The sequence below is a fragment of the Chelon labrosus genome, assembly GCF_963514085.1.
Source record: "Chelon labrosus genome assembly, chromosome: 13".
Lineage (NCBI taxonomy): Eukaryota > Metazoa > Chordata > Actinopteri > Mugiliformes > Mugilidae > Chelon > Chelon labrosus.
Genome location: NC_140346.1, coordinates 2,106,428 through 2,130,309, shown reverse-complemented (window position 1 = coordinate 2,130,309; position 23,882 = coordinate 2,106,428). Strand labels below are relative to the sequence as shown.

The window sequence follows — 23,882 nt, the reverse complement described above, 5'->3', positions numbered from 1 at the left end:
CAGGAATGTGGGGAGTACAAACACACAGCACAGCTTCGCCTCGTCCTCAGCATGCTGTTTATCTGGAAAACAACTTTAATTAAATCTGCAGATGGTGTGAGGAGGTTTTGATTTAAATTGTTGTTTAGATTAGTCTTCCTAAAACTAGTGCCCGATGATCACTCTTATACAACATCATGATTAAATTACAAGATGACCACAAGCTTATTTTCTGTGGTGCATATGATCAAATCACCATAAACTGTATAGATGCATCCATGTATAACAGCTTTAGCTTTTATTTCAAGGTAGTGAGATAATTACTCCAATGATCAATAAATTTGGTTCTGTTGCCACAAAATTGGAAGCACACTTTAACTGATTAATACTGGTTAGTAATATATTGGTATTACAGTTTGAAGCTATATAATAGTTTAACATGTGATTCAAGGGTATGGCGTTAAGATCTCCCTTTAATTATTGACGATGACTGGGGAGAAATTCAAACAAACATCAAGGTGAAAGGTGCATACTATAGGAGTATGCAAGTGTTCACATATATTTGGTTGTGTAGTGAACCAAGTGTGTGGACTTAATTGTCATGCATAACTTGAGTTTGTTACATTTCCCTCCAACATTCGTCCTTTTTCATCCTTAGTGTTTCAACATGCTCTGCTGCATGCATTTTTGGTCTGCAGACACAAGATGGCGCCGTCGACCCAAAGAAATGGTTGAGAACGCTGAAAGTTTGTATACTTACATACATGACCTTTGCCATGTCATAAGTCCTAAGTAATTACACAAAGGAGCATAAACACAGCATGCCTGTATTTTAATTCAGCAGTTGCACTTAAACTTCTGTTTTGATGCAACTTCCTAATAAGGCACATAAAAGTGCCCAAATAACAACTTCATTAAATCCTTTACCACAACCTCATAGATAAGTAATAAGTAACAATTTTCTATTTGTAAATGATGCTGTTAAAAGTTTGGCAATTCTCCTAGTCCTAAATCGGGACTAAAGGGATGGAATCGGCATGTTTCCAATTGTGTGTGTTTCTTAGATGTTTATAAATGAATTTTTGCCCATTGCAGCTATTTTTATTTCACATAATTAAGTGATTTATCAGTGACATCTATGATAGGACTAGGATGTGACACGCTCATCTGTGGCTCCCTCTAGCGGCAGAGAGGAGCAGAACAGAGCGGTGGTGCGGTCATGTTTATTGTTCCCCCGTCTGTTTGCTGCTCTTCTGCATTTAGCCCCATGCCATTTTAATGGGGATGTTTTGGCGAAGCTGCTAACTATATATTCATGCCTGCAGCACAGAAGGTTGAGGTGTAATGAGGAGACAGGCAGAGATGCGGTTGAGTGTCTCAGTGTGAGCTCTGCACCGCTGAGAGTTGGTGGGGGGATGAAAAGTCAAAATGCGCTCAGAGCAGACAGGAGCGGCGTAACGGAGGAGTGCAGGGAGGACGGATCAGACACCGGCCGGCGTGAGAACTGCGGCGATCAGGCACACAGAGAGAGGCAGAGCTGCAGGAAAGACGGGTCTTCAAGCTCTCGGCCCCACCGAAGCGTTTAGTGAAAGGTTTTGGCAGCTGCTGAGCCCCTGAAGGCATCATGGTTGTGTCGGTGCGGAGCTGGGTCGCCAACGAAGGAGGGAAGCACTTTGTCCTGGTGGGGAAAGTTTGATCAGAAAGTTGTTCAGATCCTCTCTTGTCGTGAGCTGTTAATGGATGCGTCTGCTTTAGCTGTTAATGAATGTAACGCTTCTTTTCTAGAAAAGCTTAAAGTTATGCTCTCAACGTTATTAGGAAGCTTCAGTCTTGAGGAAAAAACTAATTAAATTGCTGTTTTCTGCTCATTAGTGAGATTGTATTGTAAAGCATGCTGTATCATTGATGACCTGTAAGTTCATAAATATAAAAGTAGGCTACTTGAGGCTTTTGAGGACAAAGAACTCCCATCCTCACAACAGCAGCAGATATCCTCTTTGTGTAGTACTTCACTTTGATTTGCCTCATGATGAACATGTGGATGTAGTTTAGACTATACTAAACATCCTGTTGTGCTTGTGGATGATGTATTTGTTTGTGTAGATGCTGTGGCTGGGAGCCAACACCTGGCTGTTCCTAAACACCTTCCTGCTGTACTTGAACGGGCAGCAGTACCATTACCTCTACAAGATGCTCGGGGTGAGTCCTGATACATTTACAGTACACGCTGCACACCAGATTTATTCTTTTTCTCAAGTTGTACTAAGGTACGGTTACATACTGGATTGCAACCTGAATCTAGAGTGTAGAATCTGTGATCTAAATGTAGACTTAATTTAAATCTGATCAGGTTTTATATCGATACATTGCCTAAAAACTCTCTGCTCTTAATTACAGTCATTTCAAGAACTTTTTATCTGTGCGACAGGCTCGTGTGCAGACACCTGTGCTTTTACTACTGTGCCAAAATGCCAAAATGCTTAAATATATGTTGTAAAAAGACCCACGCTGTGTCTGAAAAGACTCATGAAGTTACTATGTTTAATGTCTGCAATATTATTTGAGTGTCTAAACTTGGAACGCAAAAAGCAGTCTGCATTAGTCAGCACAGCTGCCCCACTAATTACACAAATAAACACAGAAAGTACACAAAAGAAACTTGGGACTAAATCAATATTAGAGAAACATACTGCTCCGGGATCATTTGCATCACAGGAGACTTTAAACTTTGTGACAGAAATTAGTCGTCTGTGTTCATCGGCTGGCAAATCTGTGCTGACCCTAGAGCCAGGCACACAGTCACACACAGAGTCAGGATTTGATTTTGATGCTTGCTGACTCATGTGGTGCAATTTTTGTCACAAGTTCTTGACAGTGTCTGTGTGTCTGGATGCATTCTTGTGGCAGTGAAAGCTTTCCTTGTCTTCTGAGAAATTCACACAAATACCACTGACATTACTGTCCAGACTCTCTAGGCTCAGACACTGCCTGTTGCTGTCCACCAGCCATCTATATACTGCCTCAAATTAGTTTGTATTTACATTTTTTACAGTGTATCTGGTACATACAGGCTTATTTTAGCTTAACAGATGTATTTCCAACCAAAGTTCCTCTGCTTTTGTTTTTTAAATAGAATTTAAAAAGTTCTTTCAGACCATTAGTCGTCCGTGTTTCCCATACAGTCAAGATTAGACACATTACTGCACTGACATAAAAAAGTAACTATACAACAGGCTGCTCCAATATAGTGCAGTGTGTGGTGGTAATGCAGGAGCCTATAATGACTCTTTAGGCATTACCATGTGAACATTAGTAAACAAGGAGGAGATTCAAGCCAGGTTAGTGCTGCCAAAGAGGCAAGCAAAAGTAGAGTGAAAATGCTGGAAATGCTACGCTAGAGGTAAGCAAATAGTTTTTTCGTGAACTGATGTAAAGAATAATTGTAAGATGTTTGTAAGTCCTGCAAGTACTTAACAAATTATAAATGTTCAACAATAGCAAACCTTACCCGCAAAGTTGTTATAGTTTCACTACCCTATGAGCAAAGTCTTTTTGAGAGGTAAAATCATTTTGCAGGGTCTTAATATGGAGACTGGCCCCTCCAAATGTTCCTCGTATCATGCAGTGTAAAAGTGTCTATATATTACATGTATACTGTATATAGAGTGTGCTGATTATTAGTTCCAGTGCCAGCTTTGTGGAAGCCAAAACACAGTTTTCTCTTTTCTCCTTATTTGTATTATTATTTACTAAACATTTCAGCACAATTACAGCATGCTAATAGTGCTAATTAATGGTACAGAGAAAAAGAAAGGTATTTATGTATTTATTGAAAAGTTTTTACCATTCATAAACAATAACTCAGTAGCCACTTTGTGCGAGGATTTTGATGCAAAGACAAAAAAAAGTGTCATGTAAATCAAACATGGAAAAATGCGTGGAGTGAGAAATAAATGAACTAATAAGATGTGGCAGCGAGCAGCATGTGTGAGCAATTGCACTGCCTCTACAGTGGAAGGCAAAGGGGAGAGAGGGGCAAGTGTGGGCACGCTGCTGGTTTGACTGAAAGCCTTGCCAGAGGGCTTAAGTTTATGTGTGTATGTGCACATGTTCGAGTGTACATACAAGCTGAGATTGGTTTCAAAGCATTAATGCTGCTGAATGGAATTTAGACTTTAGACTTCAAATAGCATCTTATCTCGTTCACCTGTATCGCTCAGAGTGTTTGTGTGTTGGGACTGTTTGGGGGTGTTGGGATGTGCAGAAAGCAGGATATCAGATGTCCTGCTTGTGGTTTTGCCGTCAGCTGCCTTTCTTTGGGAAGCTGTGTTGAGTGAATGTGTGTGGGAAGTTTCTAAAGGGTGAAGGCATCAGACTTTTTAAGTCGCTTGCTATATGTAGATGTGAACCTGTTGTCTGTTACAATCTTATATTTCAGAAGTTTAGTTAGTTGTATACTGAATGATGATCCCTCATGTGGATTATTATTTTCTAATAACTTAAAACTGATGTGTGACCAGTTGCTAATTAGTTAGCTCAGTGGTTCATCACCTAGGATTTTGTTTTCCCTTACAACCACCATGACACCATTTAAATCCAGCGTCTCCTCAAAGACGGGACTACAGTTTCTCTCCGTCTTTGATCTACACGCTCACACACCTTCATGTCTCACACTGGATGTTTGAGTTTTCTTGGGGATAATCAAAAGAGATGGCACCTGCAGTGATCACTGAGGCTGCCAAGAGAGTGTTTAAATGTGCTATGCCAAAGTACATCTGCAAGAAAACAGCGTTGATTATTGAGCTGTTGCTTGAGATTTGTAAAATCGGATTACGCAGCTCATATTCCTCACATGTCACTTCAGGTAAACTGCCCCCTTCTGTCACGTGCAGGAAGTTCTGAGATGTACAGTGGTACCTTAATGTAACACTTCTTTAAATTCTGTATGTGTTATTGACTGTACACACTTCTCTGTCGGATTAGAGTTGAGAGTAGGATGCACAAAATGGCTGGTTCTATAAATTTTGATTTGTTAAAAGAATTTTCTTTTAATTCTCTTTTAAAAGGTTTTTGAGTTTGTGTGTCACCATCCTCACAAAACTAAATGAAAGCATTTGATTCGAGTGCTTACCCCCAGCAGATTAACACCTCTAGGAGGAACGGTCTTTACCTCTCCACAAAAAGAGGAGACAATGATGGTTTTAATAACCCTGTGTGGTGGAGAAGTCATACCACGACATAACTCAAGAGCGTGCACCTTAATCCAGACTCTTACCGTTTTGCATCCGCTGAATCAGGCCCCATTTTGGCAACCTGCCTAACAATATGTGTGTGTGTGTATGTGTATTTCCCAGCTAGGGTTGTGCATCAGCAGGGCGTCTGCATCTCTGCTGAACCTGAACTGCAGCTTGGTGTTGTTGCCCATGTGTCGCTCCTTGCTCACCTTTGTACGAGGCACACACACGGTAAGAAAGACTCAGAGGGGTGAAGGGAGCATCATATGGATGGGTGGGAAGAAGAACTGAGTGATTTGTGGGGTCATTTAGTTCTTCTGTCCAGAGATAAAAAAATAAAAAATAAATCTGAGAACAGTTTTGTGTGTGTTACATTTCCTTTCAATCCTTCCAGAAAGATAATATTGTTATCCATGTAACACACATACATGTGCAGGTATCAAGCAGAAAGACACGTCGACTGCTGGACAAGAGCAAGACCTTTCATGTGGCCTGTGGAGTTGCAATCTGCATCTTCTCTGGTAAAAAAACTGTCAGTCACTACGGCAGCTCACATTCATTCCTGTACCACTGTGTGTCAGTAAGTGTGTGAAGTGCGGATAAATAGATCCAGTCTGGCTCAGCATTCCTGGTGGTGTACCAGCTGTGATGTGTCCTTCCCGTTGGTTGTGTGTTTTTGCAGTCTGGGTATGTGTAATGTATGCGTGTGTGTGTGTGTGTGTGTTGTTATTCTTGTGAGTCTCCTCCCATGACATCATAGGAGCCTCTAGCAGCTGTGTGTCCGCTGGGTTTCTTTTTTACATGCTTCTTCCTCTTATTAATTCATGTTCCTGAGAAGCCTGGCCCGTATTAGTGTTTTTACAGTACCAGGCACGTCTCACAAACACAGATGAACTGTAAGTGAAGTCATCACTTAAAACCACATGCTATGAGCTTTTCCTCAGCAGAGATCCAAGCATTCTAAAGAGGTCCTTATTTAATATAAAGACCAAGTGACTAATGACACTGTGATGGAGACATTTGTGCAGTGTCCTTTAAACAAACAACCAAGAACAATTGGTAATGAATTGGGATCGTTTACAGACTACCATGCTGAAACCTTGAATTTGGCATTTGGTCTCCAATAAACTCTGATTTTGGAGCCTTTTTCTGAGGAAGCACCGTGTAAGCATCAGTGGTATTACACCTTAAGCTTATCTCGTATTAGCTTCACTTTTAAGTTCATCTTTTATATACAGATGCTAGCTGCTCTGTGACACTGTTTTTAGCTTTTGACTAAATGCTAGCATCAGAATGCTAATATGCTTGCATGCAACATGCTGATGCTAGACAGTTAGACTGTTCACCATGTTAACCATTTTAAGTTGTATATTAGTATGCTAAATTGGATAATTATTAGCCATCCATCCAGTATTTTTTGAGATGGTTCAGTCTCGATTGTTCAGCTAACAAAATGATAGAAATTAAAAAAAACAAAAGAAGTTAAAGCACTGATATCTCTTTTGCAAACTAAAGCCTTCTTTCATCTTTACCACACACACATCTCCTCCCTTGGGCAAAGTTCTCACGTTTTAAGATAGTTCTGAGACAACAAATGACAATGAAGACTGAGAGGCAGCAGAGAGGGAGAGAGACACAGAAAGGGTGGGAGGCAGTCGGAGTGGGTGGAGGATGTGGGTGAGAAAAAAGGACCCTTGTGTCTCATGATTACGCCCTCTAATTCCATCAGCTGTTGAGCGGCTGCATGGTTAGCCTGTGATGTCAGGGAGAAGTGTGTGTTTCTGTGTGTTAGTCAGGAGGATGTTTTGCTGACTTTTTGCTGAATAGACAAAGAAATGTTTGTCCTGACAGTTTAGTCTGACCTGTATAATTAGGTGTGTGTGTCTGAAGCAGAGACGTGCTGGCATCTGTGCACAAAACTTGTGTGTTTTAAATCAGTATTGTGTAACGCCTTCTCTTCCTCTCTAGTTGTGCACGTTTCAGCCCACCTGGTGAATGTCGTCAACTTCAGCACGAGCTACTCAGATGACTTCCCTGCTCTCAATTTGGCTCGCTACAGAGGAGAGGTGAGACACAAACACATTTTTTTACTTGGAAACTTGACTGACATGATGCATTCACTGAGCTCTAACCTCAGCCATCACAAAGGCATGTCTAGCTCCAAAGCTCGCCTCGACCTAAAGCCCGGGGTATGATAGTGCAGTATTAAAGCAATCGTATTCATGTATATTCAAAATTATAAGCTTTTGAGTTCAGAGTGAAAAGTTTTCTGTCAGATAGGGGTGAGATGAGATGTACTGAAGCATACTGTGAACAATCTCCTCAGATCATGGTTTGATGGAAGTGATGAAAGCACTTATTTGAAAAGGAGACCTCAGTTCAGCACACCTGGCAAATCACTGCATAAAACGAACATTTCAGAAATGTACAAAACCTGTCCCCCATTTTGTATTTGTGCATTAGGCAGTGGCTTCAGCTGTTGTTAGATCATCTGACAAGCTTTCAGTGTGAAGCACACTAATTAAACATTTTTAAACCTGAAAGCACTAACCCCTTTGAAGTAGTCAGGAAAATGCACACAACTTTCAAAAGACATCTTCAGTCTTCAGTCAGGGGTAGCCAACCATGTGTCGCTACAGGGTTTTATCTCAGCCAAAGACCCTGCCAGCTGATTAGCTCACACTTAAGAAGAGGGCAGCAAGTCACCGGCAGAAATGATGTGTTGGAACGAGGCAGGCAGACTGTTTTCTCTGCAGCCATAATTGGTTGCCTCTGTGAGGTCCAAAACTCAAATCAGTCCTCACAAAAACGAATGAAGATAATGTACAATACTTTTTTCTGTTTCTTTTCCAGGACCCCAAGTTGATCCTTTTAACCACAAGTAAGAAAGGCTACTCTTTTTTTTTTACAGTACAGCACACAGACCAGAGGCATGTGCTATTATCTTTTTACTTGTGTAACGGTGAACGTGGCAAATATGGTGCAGATTAGTGGCTTTTGGAAACGAGCATCAAGTTTGCCTTGCTATCTCTTACTTATTTTTCTAATTACAACTTTAGTCAGAGTAATAATGTTGCTTTCTAATTGTAAAATATATTTTTTTATTTTTATATGAAATTGTTTTATAGTATTGTACTATGAGCAGTGATGTTTAGTAGATGAATATGGCTGATGTTAACTGTCTCTGTCTTTAGTCCCCGGAGTCACTGGTGTGCTGTTGGTCCTCATCCTCTTCCTGATGTTCATGTCCTCCTCCTACTGCGTACGGTAGGTTCACTAGTGCTTTTATCTATCATCGTCACAGTTTGTCTATTTGGATGTATTAAGAGCTGGCTACAGTTCGGCCCATTTCATCCATAGATAATGGTAATATGATACAAGGCTGTGCTGCCCACAGTGGCGAGGCTTGCTCTGGGGATTTCAGGCTGGGTTTGAGACCGGATGTTGTAAAGCATCTTGAGACAATTTGTATTGTTATTGACGCTATATAAATAAAATTGAATTGAACTGAATTAAACTGTTAACAATAAAAAATAAATAAAAAAAAGTCTGAGTAATATGGAAACTCTATACAACGAAACTACTATATATTGCCTTACCATCCACCGCCACGTCACAACCATGAACTGAAATTAAAATTTCCACTTAGAAGGTTGTGAATACCAGAAGAGGGTGCAGCATATGAACTCTACTCGTGACCCCATTTGAAGGCAGCATTTCAGTGTGAGAGATAGAAATGGAAGATGTATACTATAAGGAGACAAGCTCACAGAAGGCTTTTCACAGAACAAATTACAGCTCTGTCATTCCTCAGGTCATAGTGGGTCAATCACACACACAGTGTGTGACTGTGTGCTCTCTCTTTGCTCTCTTTAGTAATTGAACAGCAGATAAGAGGCTTCTCCAGACCACTCCAGGCTTTAGATAGGAGTCTGGCTAAGTGGTTGGAGTGGTGTGATGATAGCTGCTGCCCACCAGAGGAATACTCACGTAATGAGACAGTGATCTTGTGATATTAACTCACGTTACAAAGTTACTAGTATTCTGTGAATTGCAATACTTTGTCTCAGTGTTACCTGTTAATACCATTAAGTACTGAGTTATAAGAAAGTTTCTGGGTCCATGGCATGGAAATGTGTAGTTTAAAAGCTCACCTGAGGGCCAGGCAGCAGAGCCCAGTTTTATAATATAAGCTGAAAACAGTAAAACCACTGATCACTGGTAATAATTACTGTAGCAGTTCTTCAAATAAAATACAGATATGTATACATTTTTTGCACTTGCTTCTCCGTTTTTGTGGCTGTTTTTCCCAAAAATGTTTCCCCTCCACTCAAGTCAAGACCCAGACACACCAAACCAATATTATAGAACTAGCATCACCCAAAGCCAGCTATCACCTCACATTGCTTGTGTCTGAAACTTTGAAAATGTGTGACAGATTTTCGATAAGTATTTCAGTGTTCGGGTGAGACGGAGATGAAAAATAAGATAAGCTTTCGGGGTGTCTTCTTGACTTTATCGTTTGCTTGCTTGTCACTTCCATGTCTCTCCGCTTGCTTTGGTTCGCTAACTTGAACAGCCAATCAGAGTGATCTCTCTCACTGACTGACTCTGCCACCGTTTCAACATGCTCCATTGGACGAGGGCCACAGACACGCACCAACATTGGCAGACAGCAGACTGGTGTGTCACGGCCCATGCAGATTGTGTTTTTGTTTTCCAACAGCCGAAGTCAACCCTATTATCCTCCCTCATGTCTGTACAGGACCTCATCCAAATGAAATAGTCGACTGGTTCACTGCCAATGCACATCACAAAAAGAAGGTGTTACACATATATTTCCTCTTTGTTTTTTAGTTTTTATATTCTTAAGTGGCAACCTAAGATTCCTGTTTTCCTCTCTTTGGTGGCAACAAGTGTAAATTGTAGGTATGATTTTGAATTTTGCACATTTGTTACTTTGCAGGTTTTTGAAAATAAATTTCAGCTAAATCTTCTGCTGAAACTCTAACGACACTACTAAATATTGACTTACCATCCACCACCACGTCACAACCATGAACTGAAATTAGAATTTCCACTTACAAGGTTGTGCAGCATATGAACTCCACTCGTGACCCCATTTGAAGGCAACATTTCAGTGTGAGAGAAAGAAATGAAATCTTCTATTGGCAGTAGCTAACCTGAGAGCAGTTTCACTTCATTTTAGTTCAAATCTCTATTCATTTCTGCAGCAAGGATAGCAACACATCTTAGCTGATCAAAAATTAATTATGCTGCTCAGTGTTTAACTGAACAAAGCAACATCTACATTCAGCAAGGAAGAGTAGAGTTGCGTGATTGTTTGCTGTGTTTATAGGAGGCTATTGTGTGTAATGACACCTTTAATACTGACCTCTGATGTCCTGCTTGTTCAGGCTTGGAGGCGGGAGTCTGTGCGTCTGGCCCTGAACAAACTCTGACCTTGCTTTCTTCTTTTGTTGACTCTGCTCTTTTTAGTTTTTCTCGTTCTCTTGAGTTCTATGAAGGTTCTCAGTCATCCAGGTCATGGTATATCCAACAAAGGTTCAGAAAAGGCAACTGGACTTGTAGAGTTTTTTGAGAAGATGTTTCACCACTCGTCCGAGTAGCTTCTTCAGTTCTAGGGGACTGGTGGGAAGTCTGAGGTTTAAATAGGAACTCCTCCTGAAAAAACTTGCTGTTATGCTAATAACCAGAAACTGGTGCAGCTAATTTCCATTAACGACTGGGTACTTACCTGTTGTTGAGGGGGCACTGTTTTGTCCCCCTCCTCTTCCCTATGAATGGTGCTCTAACGACTCTTGTCCGTCAGAGGCTCCAGTGTCAAAGTGTGAATGAGATTGAAACTTCTTGGGGACAGAAGTTAAAACTGTATTGTAAACAGATGGCAGATTAAATCTCAGTCCACCTCCTCTGTTTAGTGAAGGTTTTTCCAGTCTGACATAGATGGCTTCCTTTACTCCTCTTTCAGACCATCGGTCTTCTCTGGCTAAGATTTGGACGTTGTTATCTTCAAAGGAGTGTCCTTTGTCCTTCAGGTGTAGGTGGACCGTTGAATCGTTTCCTGATGAGCTGGCTCTCCTGTGTTGGTACATGCGTTTATGGATGGGTTGTTTGGTTTCTCCAATGTATAAATCTGTACAATCCTCACTGCACTGAACAGCGTACACCACATTACTCTGTTTTTGCCTGGGTGTTTTGTCTTTTGGGTTCTCTTGATTCGTGTTACAAGTTATTACTCCTCCTTTAACTATATTCTTGGTCATTATTTGTCTTTACAACATCTTTGATCTGATTAAGCGTTTCTTTTTTTTCAGGGTCTCCAACTATGAGATTTTTTGGTACACGCACAACCTCTTCATTGTCTTCTATATCATCCTAATGGTGCACATGGTTGGGTAGGTTGAAAGTGAGCGTTTTTATATTTTTGTCTCCTTCATGAGTCAGGCATGACACTTTCTGCATTGCTAGTACAATTTGTCTCCGTCTCCTTCTGAAGATAATAATCGGCCTCACTTAAAATGTCAGCAAATATCGGAGGCTACAGCTGAGAGTTAGAGACATCTCCAACACTGTATCCTTGCTTACAAAACCAAAATGCATATGTGGGTGTTTTGAAAAGGCAGTTTCACTTCTTGTACTGACAAACGCTTTTCATGTGAAATCAGGGGGTCGGAATGCTTTATACTTATCTTTACTGTGTCATATCTGCGTGTTCATGCCTGCCTTGTTTCTGCACTGGTTGGCTGTTTTACATTTAGTGTGGACGAGTTATTTTAACTCTCATTCTGAATGGCTAATTTATAAACCCATCAGGTGTGAATGTTGTTGTGACAGGAGGATCAATATATACACTCAAATGTTTCTTTTACTGTAGCCACGTCTCAACACTTAGCAAATAGACTCTAAAATAACCAAAGTAGCATCACTTCCTTTGTTGTCTTTTTCCTCAGTGGAGCTCTGAAGTACCAGACAAACATAGAGGCCCACCCCCCCGGCTGCCTCCGAGCCAATCAGAGCAGCACAGAGCAGCCGGTCGAGGATCTGGAGCAGGGTGAAGATGAGGAGAGCAGATGCGGAGAAGAGGCTCACTTCCAGCCACACTACCCACAGGTCTGAGTGTGTGTGGCCGAGGCTCATCTGTTATGTCTTTGCATGTATTTGCATTTGGGTTGAAAGGAATGTAGGTTTGGGTAAGTCTTTGTGTTATTGGGTTTAGTTGTGTGCCTTTATGGTGAGTGTTTGGGAAGTGTTGCTGGGAGTTGGTCCCATTTATTAGAGGTGTAGTGCTGTTAGGGAGGGGCTCCACATCAAGGCCTGTGTTCTTGTGTGATTATGTGTTTGCACATGGTCGTTAAGCAACAAGCTGCATCCATAAAATCCCCTTTAAACCCGATTGTGCTTCCCGGGTTTTACTGGAGCTGATAGCAATTAGTCTGTTACAGGTACCTGCCAAGAGAAAGAAGCAGTAACACATACGGATAATGACAAATGTAGGAGTTTTTCTCTTGAACACACTCTTTGTACGGATTTGATTCAGAGAACCCTTGAGTAACTGTAATGGGGAACATGTTGGTAGAATTAGAAAGGACCACAGCAACAGCAGCAGCAGTTGAGTCAGTGCTGGACACACTCATAACCATTAGAGTCCAAAAAAGAGCCAAATACTAAGATAAGACAGGATAAGATAATCCTTTAATCCTTTTGATTTATCAATAAAAACAAACAGAAGACAGACCACATACAATCATATAATGTCAATGAATAATGTAAAAGATGTCCTCCTGAATAAAATATGTAAGAAAATTGAGTTATTTAAATCTATAAAATATGGCGCAATTATAAGTTGGTGTCAACTGTTCCTGGCTGTAATTCCAAGACAGTTGTGATGCCCTTCCTTGGTAAAAAGATCTTCAACTGTAAATTAACTACTTTTAAAATCCAATGTTAATGTTATTGCAATGTTAGGCTTATTTAAAAGTACTGTTCTACACCAGTAAAGTGACATATTCAACAAATGAATAATAGAATACTGTAATGCGTAAAACCTCCCAAATCCACAGCTGTGGTGGTGTGGATGTGGTGTGGATGTAGTAGCCAGTTTTAGCAGGTCAGCAGGAGTCAAAATGTTTTGCTAAATTAACTTATAAGTTCAGCAGCAGTGGCTTACAGCTCCTCTATGTATTATCCCTATAAACGGACATCTGCATATGAAAAAGCAGAATCGTTTGTTGACATTGTTTATGTTGATGTCGTCTCCATTCTCTTGTCTCAAGCTGCTCATAGAACTATAGGGATAGGAAAATTTTAGCTCGGATATCCATTATCTGTTGTCCAGACATATGCTGGCTACACAGGAAGTACTGGGATATTGGCTAAGTCATCAGACAATGGACAATGAGTTCCCAGAATGCTTTGAACAGGACACAAAGCATTCCTCCTTTACCTCAGCACATAAGGGCAATGGAGGAGCAGTGAGGAGAAGTTATACGTCTTCAAATATTCATGTAAGCCTCCCTGCAGAGAAGGGTGTGAGGAAGTAGCCAAATCTCAACAACATGTTTTGTGACCCAGCACATCAAACAATATTTGAGTTTTTGGTCCAACTCTATGTCAGACTTTATTATATTAACGTATCACCAAAAATATACATACAGTTATACATACATTATATAAGGAATACAAATGTTTTGTGTGTTGAAACAGCAGGTTTTCCAATAATAACATAATGGTTTATGGCATGTTGGGTTTTATGTTTTGTTCCTGTCACTTCTGTTGGTTGAACGTGTCCCCACTTCCTTGCATTGGCCAAACTGAAACTGTTTTCCCAGGGATATGGGCGGAGCCATCTTGCGAGTTTGCACAGTACAGTTCAGTGGACCCACGCGGAGCGACGTTATCAATGACCCACCTACACTTCCACTTCCACTAGATTAATACTGTGCTCTGCTCTAGCTCCTCCAGTTACAAAGAAATGTTGGCTTATACACTGTATTATTTTTATTTTATACTTATTTTTTCTTTATTTTTCCTCCAACTCTCACGGTTCTACGGGACTGCTTCATGGAGTGGTTGGCATGGCAACTTGTAGTCATCATGATGTCACATCCTGTTTCTATAGCGTCAAATAACTAATTAAAACGAAAAACTTGAGTATGCATCAGTATTATATTAACTACCTAAAATGTCAGAAACCATCCTTGAAAAAAAATTATTTGACATGTATTTTAGTGTTTTGGTTTTGCCCAAGTCCCATCCACTAATATGGAGGAGGTGGAGCTTATGGCCTATTCTGCAGCCAGACACCAGGGGGAGCTCTACTTGCTTTGGCCGCACTTTTGCTAAGCGTTCGGTGGTCCACCTTTATGCAGTGTATGGTTGTGATAGATGGCAGTATGGCTGAGCTTGCCACAAAACATGACATCTGATTTTTTTTTCCACACCACTAAATCTGCCTCTGTCTTTGTATATAGACGTGGCTTTGGGTGTCTGGTCCCCTCTGTCTCTACTGTATGGAGCGCTTCTACCGCTACATCCGGAGCAGTGACCCTGTAACCATAGTGACAGTCATCAGGCATCCCTGTAATGTCATTGAGTTGCGCATGCTGAAGAAGAACTTCAAAGCTCGACCCGGACAGGTGAGAGAAGATGTGACTTTATTCTCTTAAATATGTGAAGTCCACTGCTGTAACTATTGTGTGGTTCATCTGATGAGTTTTTCTTTTGCTCTTTTCTGTCTCTCCACATGCTTCATTTCTAATCCTCCCTTTCTCTCCCTCACTGTCTTGCTGCTGTCTTTCTATCACTTCCTGTCTTACTCTTTTTCTCAGTATATTGTTCTCAACTGTCCAGGTGTCTCTTCATTTGAGAACCATCCTTTCACGCTAACAATGGTAAGACTTTATGCAGCCCTCTAACTCCAACACATTCCTCACTCATGAGACAATGCAAACACACAGACATGCCTATATTCACACATACACACACACACACACACTCACATGTTTTTACAACCACTTAATCTTTCTTTCTCCTGCCAAATAACATGCAGTCTGTTTTGCTCAACATACCGCCCCCTCTGTTGCTGGCTGCCACATGATTGACACCTGGGTTGTCCAGTAATCTCACGTTTCACATTGTTCATTGGTGCTTCCAGATTTGGTTCAGATTGCACGAAACAAAGGTAGAGGATTTAGAAATGTTAAGCTTACACGAGATATACCCCCCTCACACACACACACACACAACCAGACACACAATTACTGTGTGCTTGGCTATGCCTGGTGTGTTATGGAGCTTGGAGGAGGAGGGCAGAGAATCACACTGACAGAGAGCAGACAGACCCCTGAGGCTAGTAACGCTGTCTGCCAACAGGAAGGCTGAGTGTGTTAGTGTGTGTGTCCTTATATCCTTGTGTGTGTGTGTGCATTGTAAAATTTAATGAAAAGAGTTGCCATGTACTGTATGTGTGCTCTGGATTGTGTGTCTGTGTTCATGCCTAGTTCTCTTGTGTTAGTAGCATGTGGATGTGTGTTTTCTTACTCTCCAACAGCTGACGGTGTGTGTCGGTGTGGCTGTGTGAGTGGGTGCGTATGTTTCATTGTGACTGACTGTCTGTGCTTTAACTCCCACCAGTGTCCCACAGAGGACAAGGAAACTTTTGGCATCCATCTGCGCATCGTGGGAGACTGGACTGGTAGGTTCACACGCACACACACACACACACACACACACACACACGTACAAAAACATACAAAAATCTTTCTGTGTCGTATCTGAGTCGACAGGATGGGAGTTATTTTGTTTTGTCCCCCCCCCCCCCCCATTCTCTCTTCTCTCAGGGGAGGATGCATTTCCGATAAACTGCATTTTTCACATGTGTGTGTTCCTCTCCGTCTCTACATTTGTGTATATTTCTCTTCTTGTGCATGTGTGTGTGTGTGGGAGGGAGACTCCCTCTTTACCTTGAGGCCAGCATTGCTCACACCGGCTTATTGTCTTGCTGGAAAACTGTATTTGCCATGACAGCTTACCTACAAACACCCACAACAGTAGACTTTTCATTGTCATTACATAGGCTGTACAGTCTTTGTAAACTTTTTAAATGCCCAAATACAGTAATTGCATATACAGTACTTTCAGTTAGCCAGATACAAGGTTTTGTTTCACAAGGGACTCACTTTTTGAGGGGACTGTGGCCTTTGGGGGCTGGCAACAAATGCAAGAACATGTGCACTCATTTCCACTTGCTGCTGTACATATACATGCACACATGCTCTCAGAACACAGGAAGGGAAATCCGTTTGTTTGTGTTGGCTCCTTAAACTGCCTTGATGGCAAGTTGTAAGGCAGTGAAGACAACTGAACTGAGATGTACAGAAAAGACCTATATCTGGCTATTGTACCCATATGGTTTTTGCATTTTGAATTGTATTTATTAGATAAAGTACTGAATAATTTAAAAAGCCAATCGTCTCCTCTCCTCTCCTCAGAACGGTTCACAAAGCTGCTACTTCCTCAGCCAAGGCTAGATGTGGACATCCTTCCCATGGTGCACCAGAGGAGATATCCCAAGTATGTTTATGTGGCTGTGTGAGTAACGTGGCTGACATGATTTCTCATGAAGGCTCTGAGTCACAGGGAGGTCAGAGGTTTTGACCTCCTGACCGCTGACTCTGCGCTCTTCCTGCTCTGAGCGATGGGCAGAGATAGACAGTTTGATGTTTGCTCTGAGGGAACGAGCGCTTGTTTTGTGACAGTAAACTAGAGCTAAACAAACCATCAAAATCCTCAACACCCCTCCTCCCGTCAAGTGAGCTGAGGTTTACCAGAGTGTCTGCCTATGGCCTTACTATCATTTACCAGTCTACGTGAACATCTTGTTCCTTAAAGTCTAGAAACGGGCCACAAATGTTCTTAAATCAGAATACAGCTACATTGTAGTGTGCTATAAACCACTGATTAAGAGTTTTTCTACTCATTATAAAGGTGCTACAGTATTTATCTCTGTGCATTTAGCCCAGGAACACATTCAGCATGTTTAGCTTAGCTTAGCATAAAGACAGGAGCAAATGTACTTGTGATTATGTGACAGTCATACAAAGCCAATCCTGAAAATTTCTGTCGTGTTTTTGTGTGTGTGTGCGTGTGTGTGTTTGGGGGATTGTTGTCTTTTGACACTCACACTGTGGGACTGTGGGATTTCACATACAGGATGTTTATTTGCTGAATGCATGTTTGATCCCAAGAGCAGAAATACTGTATGATTACACGTGTGCATATTTATTTTTAGTGTTTTTGTCCATACTGATGTTCAGGCTTTACGTTGATGGTCCATTTGGAAGTCCATCGCAAGAGGTGTTTAACTACGACGTTAGTCTTTGTGTTGCTGGTGGAATCGGAGTCACGCCGTTCGCCTGCGTGCTGCATGCTCTGCTGTGAGTTTATGACAAAAATACAAAAATACTGACAGAAGATGAACAATTTAATCAAGTATTTATGTGTTTCTTTCTTCTTCTTTTCTACCTTCCTCCTGTTCTAGTGACGGCTGGACAGGTTTCAGGTTGCAGAGGTTGTATTTTGTGTGGGTCTGCAGGGAGCTCCAGTCCTTCTATTGGTTTGCAGAGCTGCTGAGTGCACTGCATCACAAGGTCAGGATGAAGTCTGCATGTTATTGACTTCTTATTATATTGATCAAAACATGTCGGAACTGCCGGTTATTGTGTGAGTTTAGTAATTACTTGGCCAGCATTTAGGACAGGAGAGTCACTGCCCCCTCATTTTCACCATTCATTTCGAAATCACAAGTTTACCAACATTTTTAGTCCACTAGCTGCAGCTTAATGGTGGTAGTAACTTTCCATTACTGTGTATTTCCTCCTGGTCAGGCAAAATACATTTTATGTGTTTTAGGGGGCAGAGGAAGGTCAGAGGTTAAACATGTAAAAATCTGCAGATGAGCAGAGGAGCAATTACTGTGACACCTGTGTCTTTAAGGGCTGATCACAGTAAAACAAAGCTTGTGGTATTTGGATTTATCGAGATCATTTATTAGGTGAATGTGTGTCAGTTCAGCAGATTTAAGATGAACTATGTAAATTTTTATCGCACAAGTGAAGTAGGGCTGTCACAGTCATTAAATTCAATTAGACTAAATATTAGCAATAAACAATTTAATTGCAGCATCTCTTTAACTGCTTGTTTTTCATCCGTATAGACTGGCTGCATTACTGTGGCTCTATATACTTTCACCATATTAAGCACCTTGAGATAAACAGTGGCACTAAATGTTCCTCTCAGATGCCTAAACCAAAGCAGAGCAAGGGGACAGTGTAATTGAAAAAAACAGCAGTCGAACCATAAACAATGTGGAAATAATGATGGATTATCAGTTCCATCCAAGTGTTTTCATACCAGTGGATGGAAAGGCTGTGGTCAGCTCAAATAATTGCAATCACTTTGATAGGCCCAAGTAAAATGTAAAACATTTAAAATCATGGAACTGAAGAAACAGCCTCAACGACTTGACTGAAGTTTGTTGGATTTGTCTCCATCTGGTGTGTATTTGTAGTTTTTCCTTTGCTGTGAAAACTATGAAAACAAATGTTGCTTTTGATTCTGAATAGAACTTTACTAACTAGCTGAATTACGTCTTAACACTACAAAACACTGAACTTACCATGTTGGTTTTTGTCACTTAGCTTTGGCAGGAAAACAGACCGGACTACTTTAATCTGAAACTGTACGTCAGTCAGACAGACACTCTGCAGGTAAGACACACACACGCACACACACACACACACACACACACACACATTGAGAGAGAGAGAGAGAGAGAGAGAGAGAGAGAGAGAGAGAGAGTCTGTCTATTTATGTGAACCTTGAATTTCATTGCCCTCATTGATCTACTCTTTGTCAAGTTTAAAATGTCCCCCACTAGAGGGCAGTAGATTACAGAGAGACATACCTGTGGAAGTTAGTGCCCAAAATATCTATCATTTGAATCCAGTTGTTTGAACAATCTTTGTTAGTAGTTTATATTTCTGCTGTCAAAATTCACAACACTGTAGGAATCCAGAGTGAATATAGAAGATGTTTTTCAAATTACCCCTGTCGTCTATTGTTTGTTAGTGTTAGCTTTGTTTGCTTTGCTTGACTCCTAGTATCGATAGTGGTGGAGGTCAGTTGTGGATAGTTATAACAGAAAAGTCTGCCAGTAGAAATAAAGCTTTTCTTGACCCATTTTTTACTTACTACACATTTATTTATTTATTTATGTTACATTCCCCAAAAGACAAAGTAGTTTAGTAGTGTACTCATACTGCAGTCATTGCTGTATGTATAATAAAAAGCTGCTACTATGTCTTATGTGATAGCATGGCGTGTGATTGTACAGTGATGAACATACCAGAATCAAACTGTAGCCTCCAAGTCAACCTCCATGTGAGAATAATTTCTATGTTGATATGTCCAACTTTACAACAGAAATAAACATGCTTTCAGCCTGGCATGAAAACTGTCTCACCAGTTTCACCCTTTGGCTTTATGGATGCAGCATGTGGTGTAAATGTTTGTGATGGAGAGTAGACAGACTTCGATGATCTTCTCAGCTGTCCTCACTATCCACTGCAGGGTCTTGCGACCTGCGATGGTGCAGATCCAATAGTACTGGTGCATTATATATGTAGCGCATGAATGACTACAATAATATGTATACTATATGTTTTCTCAATTTGTATCATTAAAATGAATGATAGAACTGCAAAACATTTTATAATATATCAAAGTCACCTATTAATGATAAACCTGTAAATTACATCAAGGATTAACGTTCTGCAGAATTAAGTATGTGGGTGCTTTGATTGACAGGTGGGTGTCCTCACAGTTAACTGGTTGTCACAATTTAGCCTCAGCTCCACTCGGACTCCACCTCTTTGACCATTGTTGAATGGGGGGGGCGGCTGTGGCTCAGTAGGTAGAGCGGGTTGTCCACGAACCAGAGGGTTAGCAGTTCGATCCCCGGAATGTGCCACATGCCGAAGTGTCCTTGAGCAAGACACTGAACCCCCAGTTGAGTGCTTGTGCCTTTATTCACATGTTTACATACTGTATGTAACCCCTCAAACCATACATCATTTCTTCATCTATCCCAGCCATCTTTGTTTCTTTGCCTCATAGAAGGGAGAGTCCTTGAACTCCTTCTAGTTCATCTCCCTGGCCATGCCCTTTGCACGGTAGAGAGAGTATATTTTCATATGTATATACATCTGCACAAGTTATAGAATTTAATAACGCTGTAACTCTCCATGAGCTGGGATAGGCTCCAGCCCCCTCACAGGACAAGTAGTTACAGAAGATGAATGAACGAATGAATGAATTAATGTAACTCTCCATAGTCTCCATAGTTTGAACTATGTTAAACTTCTACAACTTCGCTATCAAATGAAATATATGAGAACATTCAAAAGTAAAATTCTATAACGTGAAAATATTTGAATTTTTATAGAATTTTTTAGTAACATATAACTTGACTTCTTTTTCTTCAGGATCGTACAAAGTCGTACTGGTCAAACATATATTACATCCGTAGTGGTTTAGCACGACCATAGAGAATAAATGGTTAGGTCCGTTTAGCGACTGGGGTTCAAATCCCCGACGGGGAGACTGCAACTTTCTTTCATGGTGGTTTACTGTATGGCTAATTTTGCAAACAGCCCTAAATGAAACCACACAACTATTGTAAATTAACAGGCTATAAAAGGAATCCAGGAAACAATCTTTACGTTGACATTTTTGAATGGAATTTTTTATATTTTTGTGAGGGGTCTAGTTTTGCACATACAGTATGGTGAGATTTATAAGACATGCCCAGTTAAAAGCACAAAATCAGACAGCACTATTATATGTTGGTTGTCTTATACTTTGTATAAAGAAAACTCTTTACCCATATTGGTCTTTGGAGATGACCTCCTTTGTTAGAGTTGCTCAAGGTAAAAGCAATGTCATAGAAATTTGTGACAATAAAAAAACCATAACATGAAGCTTTGTCTGACCTTCATGATGTGTCTTCTGTAAATGGCTTCATGCTGTGTTACATGGCAGTTTGCCTTTTATATTCCTGTAAAAATCCCCTGCTTCCATGGTACATAAATAAATAATTTAGAACATTATTTTGCATTTAAATCTGAATAAATGGATTAGGTAAATATGGAACTTTAGATTGTACCTACTGTTTTGTACTGGATTAGTATGCAGAAATTTGTAAATATATGTAATGTAATGGTTGCTTATGAATCTTAATGGTTAAAATAAAGCAACAGAGGCAGAGAAAGATTAAATAAAATAAAGATCATTGCTGGGCTGTACAGATGTCACAAGCCAAAGAGATGGGAAATGTACTGAGAATGTGTTTCTTAAACAATAAGATGTTTTACTCCAACTAACTACTGTTATTCCTTTAGAGCATGACTGAAGAGAAGTATCGCCCACTCACATCAAGGCTTCTGGTCGGGCGACCCAGGTGGAAGCCGCTTCTGGATGAGATCGGAAAAAGCAATAAACAGTGAGTAGATGGGTGATATTCAGCACCCGAAATCACTGCTAACATCCCACCCATCTCTGTGTCTTTCTGTGGTTTCAGTAAGCGAGTTGGAGTTTTCTGCTGTGGACCAAAGGGCATCTCCAGGACACTCCACAGACTGTGTAACTCAGCTCAATCGTCTGGAACAACGTTTGAATTCAACAAGGAGTCCTTTAGCTGATGAAAAATCAGGACTGGTTCTACATTACAAGGTCAACGTCAGTGAAACAACAAATGTTGTTAGTACATTTATAAAGTGTTTGTTTCTTAAAGTGTACACATCTATGAATCTGTCAGACATCATTTGACATCTATGAAATTTGCAAATGGTAAAGCATGAAAATCTTAACGTGTTGCATGAATCTTTTTCCTCTCTACACATCAGGCCGAGCTCCGACTGAGGGATTTAAAAGCTTCAGCATTTGAAACGATCACCACGTGAGGACAATCTGATGAAACCAGCTCCCTGCTTGGAGTCTCCACTCATGATGCCAATGTTTTCCTCAAACTGCTGTTTCATAGTTTCCCTGATGCACCCCTCTGTGGAGTAAATTAGTTTTCTCATGTTGGAGGCTAATATGAGAAAATAGTCTGACTCAACCTGCAATCCCAGAAACAGACACGACAACATGACATTACACAAGAATCGATTTGTCTTTTAGGAGACCACGGCTGAAACAGCACTCAGGGATGAGACAAGCCTTTTTCATGCAAACATGTAGATATGGTGGACTGAGAAACAGAGAGCTGGAGCCACACAAGCATGATAAAGCAGTGTCAGTTCAGTGTCAGCCAAACTTCATTTAACTTTTGCTTGACTCTGGACCAGCACCAAACAATGTCTACTGGTCAAGACTTCGAGGTTACAGAACCAAGCTTGCGCTCAGTGAGACTTCAGGATAAACTTCTGTCCAACATATCCACATTAAATGAGTATGACAAAGTTTGATTGGCATTTTAGATTTGATTGGATATTTGATTGGTTTATGAGACAGTCAGTTTCCTATTCAAAAGAGGAAATGAGTGAAACCAAAAGTGGACATAAAATGGACACTTGTTACAGTCTTTGTTTTCATTTTGTTCATATTTGTGTGACAAAGAGCTTGCCTTACACAAAGAACCTACACTCTGTACTCCTCAAATCAGTATTTTTAGTTAGATGTTTGTTTTTTATTTATATTGTTAAATTCATTTTGCATGTATTATATTTCAAACTTCTGCAGGGCTTTGGCAATGTGTTAATATTTTTTACATAAAGTTACTGCTAAATAAATGAGGATACTGGTGTAATTTCAGTGTGTAACAATTAGTTTGAAACTACATTTTATGTAGTTTTTAAAAATTTTGTTTTTGTATTATGCCACAACAATGTCCCAGAAAAGAATCGAAAGATTGTTACAAATGAAATCATATTTTCTCACGTTGTAATTGTAATAAGAAATTTATGAAATAAGTGTAAATCTTAAATTGTGTGTCTATTTTCGGGATTGTCTTCTTTTTTTTTAAGAAAAGGGCAAATTATGCAATAAAATATTTTCTATTTATTATATCGTCATTAGCCTGACTTTCTGATTCAGGTAATATTTACATTTTTATTTCATATATTGTTTTTTTTTTTTGTTTTTTTTTTAAAAACAAAACACATCACATTGACTACTTAACCTTTAATTTCTAAACTTGTTACAGAGACTGGAATTTCTGATGATTATGGACTTTTACAGCAGCATCAGTTATAATGTGATGTGTCTGTTAGCCTTGAATTTTACAACAAACAAACACACACTATTTTTTATAATCATTTTTAAGGCAGATATATAACAGACCTCATCATCTGCATTAAAAGTCAGATTTCTGCTGCCATATAAAACACTTCATTTAATGTGATCAACAATCTACAACAGATAGAAACAAAAAGAAAAACAAATCACACAGTTGCTTTAGATTCATTCTAGATTTTAATGCAGCAAGTACATGTGACCGTTTCTTTGCCTGTGATTTATTCACAGGGGTTGTAGCACCAGTGCTGACACACAGCAGTGAGTGTGTGGTGGAGATTTAGTTTAGTGTGT

General features: G+C 40.2%; 1 protein-coding gene across 1 annotated transcript; it reads left to right on the top strand.

Moving 5' to 3' along the window:
• The first annotated feature begins 1,149 nt into the window (after positions 1 to 1,149).
• On the top strand, positions 1,150 to 23,292 carry nox4 (NADPH oxidase 4). The gene is made up of 19 exons (XM_084558944.1): positions 1,150 to 1,660; positions 2,083 to 2,178; positions 5,334 to 5,444; positions 5,650 to 5,734; positions 7,182 to 7,279; positions 8,067 to 8,094; positions 8,408 to 8,480; positions 11,552 to 11,632; positions 12,188 to 12,347; positions 14,708 to 14,872; positions 15,065 to 15,127; positions 15,870 to 15,930; positions 16,727 to 16,808; positions 17,552 to 17,671; positions 17,776 to 17,884; positions 18,935 to 19,003; positions 21,695 to 21,795; positions 21,874 to 22,052; positions 22,199 to 23,292. Exons 1-18 carry the CDS (start codon positions 1,604 to 1,606, stop codon positions 21,992 to 21,994), a joined length of 1,680 nt encoding a protein of 559 aa, XP_084415070.1. The 5' UTR covers positions 1,150 to 1,603; the 3' UTR covers positions 21,995 to 22,052; positions 22,199 to 23,292.
• The last annotated feature ends 590 nt before the right edge of the window (positions 23,293 to 23,882 follow it).